This window comes from Gymnoscopelus braueri, assembly GCF_963280865.1.
Source record: "Gymnoscopelus braueri genome assembly, chromosome: 3".
NCBI lineage: Eukaryota > Metazoa > Chordata > Actinopteri > Myctophiformes > Myctophidae > Gymnoscopelus > Gymnoscopelus braueri.
In genome coordinates, this window is record NC_137612.1 from 52,809,253 (window position 1) to 52,822,533 (window position 13,281).

General features: G+C 42.1%; 2 protein-coding genes across 2 annotated transcripts; both read right to left on the bottom strand.

Moving 5' to 3' along the window:
• Nucleotides 1-2,351: 2,351 nt before the first annotated feature.
• Nucleotides 2,352-3,199, bottom strand: LOC308082027 (iron-sulfur cluster co-chaperone protein HscB-like; the record flags this gene model as incomplete). The annotated part of the gene is given in 2 exon segments (XM_080423635.1): nt 2,352-2,401; nt 2,404-3,199. Coding segments are annotated over 2 exon segments (846 nt in total).
• Nucleotides 3,200-7,907: 4,708 nt separating this feature from the next.
• LOC308082028 (iron-sulfur cluster co-chaperone protein HscB-like) lies at nt 7,908-11,407 on the bottom strand (the record flags this gene model as incomplete). The annotated part of the gene is made up of 2 exons (XM_080423636.1): nt 7,908-8,636; nt 11,342-11,407. The coding sequence occupies 2 exons, from the start codon at nt 11,405-11,407 to the stop codon at nt 7,908-7,910; spliced, it is 795 nt and encodes a 264-aa protein (XP_080279762.1).
• Nucleotides 11,408-13,281: the final 1,874 nt, after the last annotated feature.

Sequence of the window (13,281 nt, forward strand, 5' to 3'; positions counted from 1 at the left end):
TGCTGCGCCAAGGTTCAAAGAGTTTAATGCACGGCACTTCCAAAGTTTGTACAATGTTTAAGTCACAGGAGCTGGTTTTCATATCGTAAATATGAACGTTGGCCCAAATCTTGCGTTTAATCCACATGGCTCTTGTTTATTTGTGTAGCTGTCACAGACCATGATAGCAGAGTCATACAGTTACTGGTTAACAGAAAAAAACTTATCCTAAAAGCGGAGGATTTCAAAATAAGAGCCGCTTGTAAAGATTAGTCGACAGTAGTTTTATTTTTTTGTCTACTTACAGGAAGTAGAAGTGACACATCAGTACCAGCGGCAGCGACGGTATGCAAGAGGTTTGCATCTGTTCTGCCGCGCAACATTAAAAATAAAGCAACATATGTTTCTAAATATATATAATTCACACAGCAGGGCCCGAATATATACATTTTTATAAATAATAAGAAGAAGAATATATATAATATTATAATAAAATAATATAAATTTAAATTTTTTTTACAATAATATATATATTTTTAAATACATAATTCACACAGGGCCCCTGGAGGCTCAGGCCGTGGAACACAAGTTCCACTAAGTTCCGCGGTTAATGCGGCCCTGAATCCGTAACGTTGTTTTAGCGAATAAATTAATATTTTAACCAATGTACAATATAACCCAATACAACTGCAGTGGTCAGACATGGTTTAGCTGCTCCTCTGTAGACATTTTAGATCCTGTGGTTGGGAAGGACACCTGCTGGTTGTAAGCAATTATACTGAACGTAATGATAAACAGACTCTGGACCTGAGCTAATAGCAGTGGTGTAAGAAGTACTCACATGTTTTACTTAAGTAAAAGTATCAATACCACAATGTAGAAATACTCCAAATTGACATGAGTAAAAAGTATTGGCATCAAAATATACTGAAAGTACCAAAAGTAAAAGTACTCATTACACAGAATGTCCCTTTCCACAAGTTTTCAAAAATCATTTGAAAATAGCCAATCAACAAGCTCACAACGCGTGGCGTTGTGAGCTTGTAGATCGGTTATTTTCATATAGCCAAAGTGTTTATAGGGCTGAAGTTGTTAATGCATGTTTTCTAGTAATCCGAATCTACAAAGTAACTAGTAACTAAAGTTTTCAAATAATTGCAGTGAAGTGAAAGTGCAATATTTGCCTTTGAGGTGTTAGTGGAGTAGAAAGTAAGAGTATTCAAAATTGGAAATACTCAATTAAAGTAAAAATACCTCAAAATGTAACTTAAGTACAGTACTTGAGTAGGCTACATGTACTTAAGTTACTTCTGAACTGACCCAGTTTCAAGTGGTCTCCATAAATGGGCATGTCATTCCTGTGACGTAACCCAAGATCGTGTCCCAAGACATCACAATTTGCACCTGTTAACATTGAAACGCGAAAGAGACGGATGATTTAACACATGGAATGCCAGAGTTATTTCAGATTTTTTAGCTGTTTTATGCCAGAGATGTTTCATTGAGAAAAAAAAAGTACTCAGGAGCCGAGATACAGAATTTTTAAGTTTTAAGTTAACAAGGAAGTGGATGGGAGTTTAAATCTTCAAAAAATCATATCTCCTTGGTCTTTGGGTCAAATTAAAAAAAAAATGTGGAAAAAACGCATATATGCGTTCTTGGCACTCAAGTGATGGATTCAAAAGAACGCAAAGTCTTGGCACTCAATGTGTATAAAGAGGAGGATGTCTTCCCAGACATAATAGCAATCATTCTTCTCTGTTACCACATCAACGGGGGCTGAAATCGTTATCGTTGCTGTCGGGCAGAAACAACCTATCTATGTTCTGAATAAATCAGTGCTATTGAACACCCTTTACGTCTGTGTGTGGGTGTTACAAATATTTATACAAATGAAAAGTATTAAAAAGCGCTTCTGACTAAACCTCCTAACTCCATTGGATCCTCAAAACTGTTGTTCAAACCAACTCCAACGTACTTTTTTCCCCCCGTCTGCCTTCGTCATTCTAATCAATGATGGACAAAACAACTATATCTCCACATTAATGGTCAAAAACCTCCCGACTTTGAGCTGTATTTGGGTAAAGTGATGATAATATTGGAAACCATTCAAGTATCTGACAATGTACAAAGTCACCATGCAAACTTTGATGAGGCAGTATTGTGTTGTTTTAAAATCATGTTTTTTTTTCGTTTGTTTTTCAAGAAAAGTTAATATTTTGGACATAGGTTTCTGCCCGACAGCATGATATGTCATAGATAACTTACATCATAGACCGTCTACCTGAAGTCTGAGATCCACATTGGACCCACACCGTTATTTGACCTCAGCTTGTTAAGCAGCGAGACGTTTTGAAAAGTGCCACGTGACGCTACATAAGCTCTGAAAGTTTTTCCTTGACTTTCACTTCAACATTTGTAAGTATTTCATCTGCACCAGGAGCGCCTTAGCAGCTTGGAGCTCTCCTTTACGCAGGGCTGTATCTATTCGCTCCGTCAACTCTTTCAGTTTCACTTCTGTGCTTTGGCCAATGTCGCTGGCTTCCTGCGAGCTCTGGGCTTCATCCAGAGCTTCAGCGATCTCTATCAGCTCCGATAAAAAGCGACCGTCAACCCCAAAGTCGGCCCCCTCCTCTATATGCACGCCTTCCAGCTCCAGCATGTACAGGCCTCGACTCAGAGGCTCCAGCAGAGTCCTGTAGGCTTTGTTCACCAGAGCAGACTGGCACTCCGAATATTCTCGTTCTTTTGCGGTTTTCTGGACGAAGTTGTCAGGATGTAGAGATTGCTGGAGTTGTACGTATCTTTTCCGAAGCTTCTTTGTGTCCAGTGTGAAGGCCTGGTCACATTCCATGATCTCAAAGTACGAGGCCCTTTCACTGGCGGGCTGCACTACTTTGCAAGACACGCAGAAGAAGGCAGGAGTTTCTCTAAGAGGCTCTTTGCAGTTCCAACAGTTTGGCTTGACGTGGACCGAACAATAAGCCCTTGATGAACTAAGATTAGTCTGGTACGTCGCCTCTCTCTCCTTGAACGGTTGTCTGGACATATTGCTGCTGCTGTGCTTCGTGACCTCGGCTCTACGGGTGACAGACTTGGACTGTGTCGCAGAGGCAGAAGCTTTAACAAACAGGCAGCGTCTGTTTGTCGTTATCAGCCAGTTTGAACGCCGTAAACCACGACATGCGCAAACAACCATCCGACTGTGCACTGACAACATTGCTACGAACCACGGCTATCGCTGTTGCGGTACAAGACCGTGAGCATGAACCATGGATGTGGACTGATGAACGCTATCTCAAGCTCCTTGTTAATGATCAGGTTGCGTGCTCTGCTCACTCACTGTGATATCCTCTACATACACTCACCAAGCTATGGCCTACACGGTCACATGTGCAAATCGGCGTTGTTGGGCAACAGTTGCTGTTGTGTCTGACATCAGTGCATGCTACATTTTGTGATGTCCATCGTCAACCCAATGTCGACCCAAAATTGACCCAATGTCGACGTTGGGAGTGGTTCTCAACCTGTGGGTCGGGACCCCAGATGATTTAGCTTAATGTGCAACATTGTTTTCTCACTCAGCAGTAAACAAACCCCAACATACAGTATGAGTGTATACAGGGTATCTGCACATTTCTAAAGTGACAATTGAACGACTTTTAAGACCTTTTTAATACCTCTAAAATGAAAAATTCTAATAATAAATATGACCATTACTGCATCAACTGTAAAAGTAATCAACAAACTATACTATATAAAAACATTGGCTAAATTGTTTAATATTACCGAACAAATGAAGCAAAAAGTTTTCAAACTAATCTATACATCATTCTGATGTATAGTAGCATATAGCAATTTTAAAAAATAGTAGATATACAAGCGGCACGAAGTGACCAGCTGCATGCTATTTTTTAACATTTTTGAAAAATCTTGAAAGCGTGAGAACTATACTGATTTAGACGCCATTTGTGTAGAATCGGCCTCAGGTCTTAATGGGATTTTAGAAGATGTTTTGTGCGGGTCCCTGAGCCAGTAGGGTCACGTGCGGTTTTTCTGGGGGTACAATGTTTTTAACGCTTCCGGGGGTTTATAGATCCCATAGTGAGTGTCTCACGACTCAAAACGAAGAAGAACTAGAGGTTACGTAGGTAACCCCGGTTCTTTTAGTTTAGGAGTGAGACACTCACCAAACACCCCTTTGTTTCGCCACTGCGAACAGAGGACCTGTGTGAAAGAGGAAGTGGACGTCACGGCCGGCGCCTCTTATGCCCTTCCGCTGAGGGGAGGGCATGGCCGGTCACGTGACATACCCTCTAGCCCAATGAATGGGTCCCGTGAGCGTATTGTGTAGCTCTGTTACATCGCCAGATGGCGCTGTTTCCCATAGTGAGTGTCTCACTCCTAAACTAAAAGAACCGGGGTTACCAACGTAACCTCTAGTTTTCACACACCTTCAGGACACCTGTAATAGAGTACGCTGACGTTGTTTTGTTTATCTCCCTGATATTTTTATGATACTTATGTTGAGGGATTCTAGTGGCGATCCCCCCTATTATTTAGACCCTGTTTAAACAATTACAATCTCATGTCCTATGCTGCAGCATGTCACTGTGTCCCCCTTTGTTTTTTGAGTACCTATTCTATATATTTATAACTAAATGTATTAAACTTGGGAAACTTTAAATGTATTTTTGTTTATTGCTATTCTTGGATCCTGGGATGGGTACACACTGTTTATCTCCAGATATTCTTGACTTTATACATTCACTTGCCCTATTGGGGTGAGCCTATCATTGCATAGTAGTACCTATATAAACCCCTCTGTGTATGCCCTTTTCCACTATATATGTCCTGATGAAGGCCTGAACAGGCCGAAACGTTGACGAGCAATTCTGGAGCTTTTTGCAACTACCAGTGTGCAGACTTTATTCTTTTTCAATATCTATAAAACCCACACAGACTCAGCTCAGTGGCCTTGTGGTTAGAGTGTCCGCCCCGAAACTGGGAGGTCGGGGTTCAATCCCCGGCCAGGTCATGCCAAAGGCTCTAATAATGGGACCCAGTGCCTCCCTGCTTGGCACTCAGCATCAAGGGTTGGATTGGGGTAAGTCCCTGCGACATACAGTACTAGTGTCATGTCTAGGGGGTGTACTTGTACATCAAGATGCCTCACGGTAAGGAAACTGGCCTCGGCAAGTCTTACTTAACACAGACTTTACCACTTTAAAAATAGCAGATCTACAAGCTGTGTTGTCAGCTTGTACATCTGCTATTTTCGCTACTTTTGTGTGACACTGTACTAGTATGACAAAGTAAGTCATAAAAAAGTTTAAACGTGGAGATACAAGGTTTCTGCCTGACAGTGTGCCATTAGGCTACAGTCGGGCAAAGAGTAGTCAGACCAACTCTCTCAATCGTGAGACAAAACTCCATCGGTTGTCGGGCAAAACTCCATCAGCCAGCAGTTGTCAGTCGTCAAGCAAAACTCCCTCCCTCTGACTATGGTACCTTGTCGTTGTACTGTGTCAACGCCAAGGTAAGGAGGTAATGTCTTCGCCTTGGTCTGTAATTTAGTCTGTCCAGCTGTCTGTCTATCAGTTATGAATTTATTTTCACAAAACCCGGTGCAAAGGTTGGTGCTCGGCCAAAGAAGAACTGATTATCTTTTCATGCCAAAAGGGGGTGTGGCGGTGGGTGTGGCATCTCACACAAAAAGCACATCACTTCTCAATAGATTACACCACAATACAATGACAAACGGGTTTACCACAGGCCCATGAAGAGCTACTGTAGCTTATTAACTGGTCACACCGCTTCATTGTCAACCTCCAGAGATCCATGAGTCATAGTCATAGTGTTATATTGGGTAAGTGTAAGCGTTATAAAGGGTACGTGGCACCAGAAGCGCCGCAACAACACCTCGCAGACAAACTGCCACCTTGGCAGAGGTCTGTACTCTACTGAGCACATTTTCCTAGCCTTATTTATGTTTTCTGCAGAAATTACGGTCAAATAAATGTTGACAGGCCTTTGAAATAACCTTGTTTAATCACCTAGAATATGATTAGAAATGACAAAGCCCCGCCCGCCCAGCCAGCCATTGGACCACAGTTGGTTCGTGTTCCAGCTCGGCCCCTCGCCCCTATCATCTCATGGTATCATCTCATGCAAAACCAGTAATGCGATATATAAATGCCCCTGTCTGTGGACTTGCATACATAGGCAAAACGTCCGGAGGCCTCAAAAACAGAATGTCAGAACACATTGTGCTATCAGACACCATGACCATACGAGCCCTGTGGTGAAACCACTTCATCCTAATGAAGCTATATTGAAATTCATTGAATTTCAATATTCAACATGTTCAATCTCCACGGAGGACGAAATGTCATCTATTCGGGATGTATGTACACCTTAAAATCCAATCCGTAACGTTGTTTTAGCGAATACATTTATATTTTAACCAATGTACAATATAACCCAATACAACTGCAGTGGTCAGACATGGTTTAGCTGCTCCTCTGTAGAGACATTTTAGATCCTGTGGTTGGGAAGGACACCTGCTGGTTGTAAGCAATTATACTGAACGTAATGATAAACAGACTCTGGACCTGAGCTAATAGCAGTGGTGTAAGAAGTACTCACATGTTTTACTTAAGTAAAAGTATCAATACCACAATGTAGAAATACTGTTACAAGTAAAAGTCCTGCATTCCAAATTGACATGAGTAAAAAGTATTGGCATCAAAATATACTGAAAGTACCAAAAGTAAAAGTACTCATTACACAGGATGTCCCTTTCCGCAAGTTTTCAAAAATCATTTGAAAATAGCCAATCAACAAGCTCACAACGCGTGGCGTTGTGAGCTTGTAGATCGGTTATTTTCATATAGCCAAAGTGTTTATAGGGCTGAAGTTGTTAATGCATGTTTTCTAGTAATCCGAATCTACAAAGTAACTAGTAACTAAAGTTTTCAAATAATTGCAGTGAAGTGAAAGTGCAATATTTGCCTTTGAGGTGTTAGTGGAGTAGAAAGTAAGAGTATTCAAAATTGGAAATACTCAATTAAAGTAAAAATACCTCAAAATGTAACTTAAGTACAGTACTTGAGTAGGCTACATGTACTTAAGTTACTTCTGAACTGACCCAGTTTCAAGTGGTCTCCATAAATGGGCATGTCATTCCTGTGACGTAACCCAAGATCGTGTCCCAAGACATCACAATTTGCACCTGTTAACATTGAAACGCGAAAGACGGATGATTTAATATAAAGAGGAGGATGTCTTCCCAGACATAATAGCAATCATTCTTCTCTGTTACCACATCAACGGGGGCTGAAATCGTTATCGTTGCTGTCGGGCAGAAACAACCTATCTATGTTCTGAATAAATCAGTGCTATTGAACACCCTTTACGTCTGTGTGTGGGTGTTACAAATATTTATACAAATGAAAAGTATTAAAAAGCGCTTCTGACTAAACCTCCTAACTCCATTGGATCCTCAAAACTGTTGTTCAAACCAACTCCAACGTAGTTTTTTTCCCCCGTCTGCCTTCGTCATTCTAATCAATGATGGACAAAACAACTATCTCCACATTAATGGTCAAAAACCTCCCGACTTTGAGCTGTATTTGGGTAAAGTGATGATAATATTGGAAACCATTCAAGTATCTGACAATGTACAAAGTCACCATGCAAACTTTGATGAGGCAGTATTGTGTTGTTTTAAAATCATGTTTTTTTTTTTTTGTTTTTCAAGAAAAGTTAATATTTTGGACATAGGTTTCTGCCCGACAGCATGATATGTCATAGATAACTTACATCATAGACCGTCTACCTGAAGTCTGAGATCCACATTGGAGCCACACCGTTATTTGACCTCAGCTTGTTAAGCAGCGAGACGTTTTGAAAAGTGCCACGTGACGCTACATAAGCTTTGAAAGTTTTTCCTTGACTTTCACTTCAACGTTTGCGAAGTATTTCATCTGCACCAGCAGCGCCTTAGCAGCTTGGAGCTCTCCTTTACGCAGGGCTGTATCTATTCGCTCCGTCAACTCTTTCAGTTTCACTTTTGTGCTTTGGCCAATGTCGCTGGCTTCCTGCGAGCTCTGGGCTTCATCCAGAGCTTCATTGATCTCCATCAGCTCCAATAGAAAGTGAGCGTCAGCCCCGGAGTCGACCCCCTCCTCTATATGCACGCCTTCCAGCTCCAGCATGTACAGGCCTCGACTCAGAGGCTCCAACAGAGTCCTGTAGGCTTTGTTCACCAGAGCAGACTGGCGCTCCGAATATTCTCGTTCTTTCGCGGTTTTCTGGCCGAAGTTGTCAGGATGTAGAGACTGCTGGAGTTGTACGTATCTTTTCCGAAGCTTTTTCGTGTCCAGTGTGAAGGCCTGGTCACATTCCATGATCTCAAAGTACGAGGCCCTTTCACTGGCGGGCTGCACTACTTTGCAAGACGCGCAGAAGAAGGCAGGAGTTTCTCTAAGAGGCTCTTTGCAGTTCCAACAGTTTGGCTTGACGTGGGCCGAACAATAAGCCCTTGATGAATTAAGATTAGTCTGGTACGTCGCCTCTCTCTCCTTGAACGGTTGTCTGGACGTATTGCTGCTGCTGTGCTTCGTGACCTCAGCTCTACGGGTGACAGACTTGGACTGTGTCGCAGAGGCAGAAGCTTTAACAAACAGGCAGCGTCTGTTTGTCGTTGTTATCAGCCAGGTTGAACGCTGTAAACCATGACATGCGCAAACGACCATCCGACTGTGCGCTGACAACATTGTTACGAACCACGGCTATCGCTGTTGCGGTACAATATCAAACACAATACCTCATATTTCCCTGATGTGGACTGATGAACGTTATCTCAAGCTCTTTGTTAATGATCCGGTTGCGTGCTCTGCTCACTCACTGTGATAATATCCTCTACACATGCTATGCCAGATATCGCAACTCACCAAGCTATGGCCTACACGGTCACATGTGCAAATCGGCGTTGTTAGGCAACAGTTGCTGTTGTGTCTGACATCAGTGCATGCTACATTTGTGATGTCCAACGTCGACCCAATGTCCACCCAACGTTGACCCAATGTCGACGTTGGGAGTGGTTCTCAACCTGTGGGTCGGGTCCCCAGATGATTTTGCTTAATGTGCAACATTGTTTTCTCACTCAATTGTAAACAAGCCCCAACATACAGTATGAGTGTATACAGGGTATCTGCACATTTCTAAAGTGACAGTTGAACGACTTTTAAGACCCTTTTAATACCTCTAAAATGAAAAATTCTAATAATAAATATGACCATTACTGCATCAACAGTAAAAGTAATCAACAAACTATACTATATAAAAACATTGGCTAAATTGTTTAATATTACCGAACAAATGAAGCAAAAAGTTTTCAAACTAATCTATACATCATTCTGATGTATAGTAGCATATAGCAATTTAAAAAAAATAGCAGATATACAAGCGGCACGAAGTGACAAGCTGCATGCTATTTTTTTATTTAATTGAAAAATCTTGAAAGCGTGAGAACTGATTTAGACGCAATTTGTGTAGAATCGGCCTCAGGTCTTAATGGGATTTTAGACGATGTTTTGCCTGCAGACCTGAAGCCTTTTGCTCTGATGTGTGAGACCTATAGCACTGGAGTCTGAGCACTGACTGCCAGGAGGACTCACATACAGGATGTGACTACGGACGTATTATAGAAGATAGAGACGATATCGCAGGCCAAACACAAACAACATCGTGTGTGTGTGTTCGTGTGTGTGTTCGTGTGTGTGTGTTCGTGTGTGTGTATATACAGAGAGAGAGACAGAGAGAGAGACAGCTGGAGCAGAGGGAGATCAACACGGGGCCCACTCCAAGATGAGCATATTACCCACATTCATGGGATGTTTCAAACGCAGCTCTTTGAAAAAATTCTCTATTACGTGGGTCAACAGAGGGCAATGGAAGAAGAATAAGTACCCATACCTCATTCAAAGGCCTATAGCCTTCATACCCCCCCCCCCACACACACACACATACACACACACACACACACACACACACACACACAGGTACACAAGTACACACATACTCATGCGTATGTACACACACTCTCGGGGACACTCGCTGTCAGCCAATCTGATTGCCTGTTAGGAAGTCTCACCCACCACTTCAAGCGGTACTTTTTTTATTTATTTTTATTTCTGTATTTCTTTTCTTCCCGGTGCCAGGAACCATTTTGTTGGCCATGTCAAATATGGGGATATTAACCCATTAAGCCCGGGAACGCATCTGTGTGTCATTTTTAGATGTTTTGGCTATTCAAAAATAGCAGATATACAAGCTCATAGCGCGGCAAAATCTTGGATTATATATTTTTTAAAGCGAACATTTGTAAAATATTTAGGTCCAGGAACCCCCAGAAGCAAAGAGTTGAGTTACAAATTTCCGCAAAAACAAATACAAAAATTCAAATATTTGTACAACTTTTCATGATTTTTCAAAAATAGCAGATCTACAAGCTCATAGCGTGGTGCCGCGCTATGAGCTTGTATATTTGCCATTTTTGAATAGCCCAACGAATGACGCACAGATCCGTTCCCGGTCTTAAAGAGTTAATGAATGCACAATGACAGCCCTTAGAGGGGGGCCAGCGCCGCTATCCCTGCCTTGGCAAATTTACCCACCGGTCCCTTTCATATACGACAAGGAAAAGGAGCTATGAAAACAAATAGGAGCGGGTCACAATCTCATCTCCTCCCCGAGATTAAAAACTCATCTTTCAAAGCAGCGTGCCGTTATTGGGGCTGATTCCCAGGGCTCTGCATGCAAATGGAGATGTGATTAGGTGCAGGGGTGGCGTGCGCATGTGCGTGTGTGCGTGTGTGCGTGTGTGCGTGTGAGTGTGAGAGAAGGACACCGTGTCCCTCTGTCCAATTACCTCTGCCTGGATAACAGAAAGAGAGAGAGAGAGAGAGAGCTGGTCGTGTAGGAAACACTCATTAATGGATGGAGTTCTGTACGTGTTTGACACAGTACACACATGCACACACTTTAACAGAGGGCTGCATTAACCACAAAGACCACACTAACTATGCAGTACCAGGCTATATGCTTACATTATATTGTTGCTGTCTGGCAGAAACCTATGTATTTTCATCAATTAATTCCTTCAGTCATACAAAGTGGATTTCCAGACCTTCCATAGTTAAATGTTTGAGGCTAACATACAAATGAATACTTAAAAACTACTAGGTGTTATTGTGTCTATCATGTTCAAGACCCAATTACCTTAGTTAAATTTTGAGGCTATAAAGAGAAAATAATACCTACGCTAGGGGGCACCTCCGAATGTGGAAGTTCTGACAGTGCAGCGGTCTAGTCCTCTGTGTCGGAACACAGCGCTTCCATGTTCAAGTCCCAGGCTGCCCATGGCTACATTTTGAGGCTAACATAGAACATAACACTTCAAAAACGATAGCAGACACTTCAGTTCAGTGTGAAATGTTTATAGTGCAGTGGTCTAGACTCTAATGTTTATTTTCTATTTTTTCACAATGTGTTATCCCTCGATTTTGTAACCCTTTTCTTTTCACCCGGTGCCAATTTTCTAAGTGATCCTGGGCACTACACTCCCCCCACCAGCCTAGGGAGCCCAGGGCCGAGCTCATGCCTCCTTCAATGCATGAGAGCCAACTGACCTTCTTATCACCTGACAGGGGGGAGTTTCCCCAGTTGGATGTACAGTAGCACATGGAAGGAACACGTTATTCCAACCAGTTCCTTTCCCCTCCATCAGGCACCCCAGCTGACCAGGGGGAGGCATTATAGTGACCAGGATTACTACATGTTTTAGTGAGGGTATTAATTACCATAGGGCCTAGGAGACACGGGGAGAACATGCAAACTCCACACAGAGTAGGCCCTTTCGCCAACCCCACCTAGGGTATGGGCGCTGATGACGTGGAGGAGAAGACACGCCCCCAGCGCCCACCTTGGGCTACATTAGCCTACATCTGGTTGAAACTTCATTTCTGATCGAATTACGACTTTTAGTCGAAAATGGCCGCCATCTTGAAAACTAGATATATTACAATATATCATATTGAATCTTTATTGGCACGAGTAGCGGCCTGAACCTCTAGTACAATCAACATTCCCTTTCCCTTGGATTCCTTGGATCATTACGCAACCCCCCAATATGACCACCTGACATGTTTTCCACTATGTTGTTGTTTTTCTTTTTCTTTTTTACTTTGCTCACCCACAATAAGCTACCTGGCCTGGCGGGTACCTGTCCTTCGAGGTGCACATTTAGCATAGTGTCAGTATTATTTCAGTATCGTGTCAGTGTCATGTTCAGTATCATGTCAGTTTAAAAAAAGAAAAACATTGTCATCTTTGCCAACCCCATTTTTGTCTCTGAACCTAACACTGTTTAATCATTAAATATGACAGTAAAATAAATGTGTTCCCCCTGTAGGACCTCTGAGTACCCCTTAGGGGTACACGTTAGCCCCATTTGAGAAGCAATGCTATAAAAGATACAGATTACATTACTACCATTCTGCCTGGCTGTAGAGTGTACAGGAACGAATAAAATGGCTCCTACATTTTACCCTTAAGGCATTAACACATTAGTAGAGCCCTGATGTTTAATCAAAGGATGGCATATTAATGTATGTATTTCCACATTAATGTTGATAAGTGTTAAGTTCATGCAGGCATCAATAGGTCGTTGAATATGAGCTCTGCGATCAAATAAGAAGGCACATATCTCTCTGAAGTGGAAATATGCTTCCCCACGTTCGCATTTGTGATATTAAATATGGAATTAAACTAAACTTTAATGATTTGGCGGTCATTAAAGCGAGGTGCCTGATGTTGTTTTAATGAAGGCTGCCGTGGCAGAGCAAGAGGCCAACTGGTATGAAAACCACAGAGGTTTTTTTTCTCTGCGTTTGTTTCCTCATTAACCTTAAATTATTCAAGCTAATACAGCTTAACCCGTTCAATCCAGGGTACGCATCTCTGTCATTTTAGATTTCTTTGTGCTATTCAAAAATAGCAGATCTACAAGCTCATAGCGCGGCACCGAGTGCCACGCTATGAGCTTGTAGATCTGCAAAAATATATATATATCGTGAAAATGTGTGCAAATATTTGAATATATGTATATTTTTAAAGGGAACCTTTTGGACTCAAATCTTTGCTTCATGGGGTCCCTATAACAAGATATTTTGAGATAGGGGTCCGCGGACAACTACATATCATTTTGGGTGTCCTTGAGAACCACTGATATAGAAA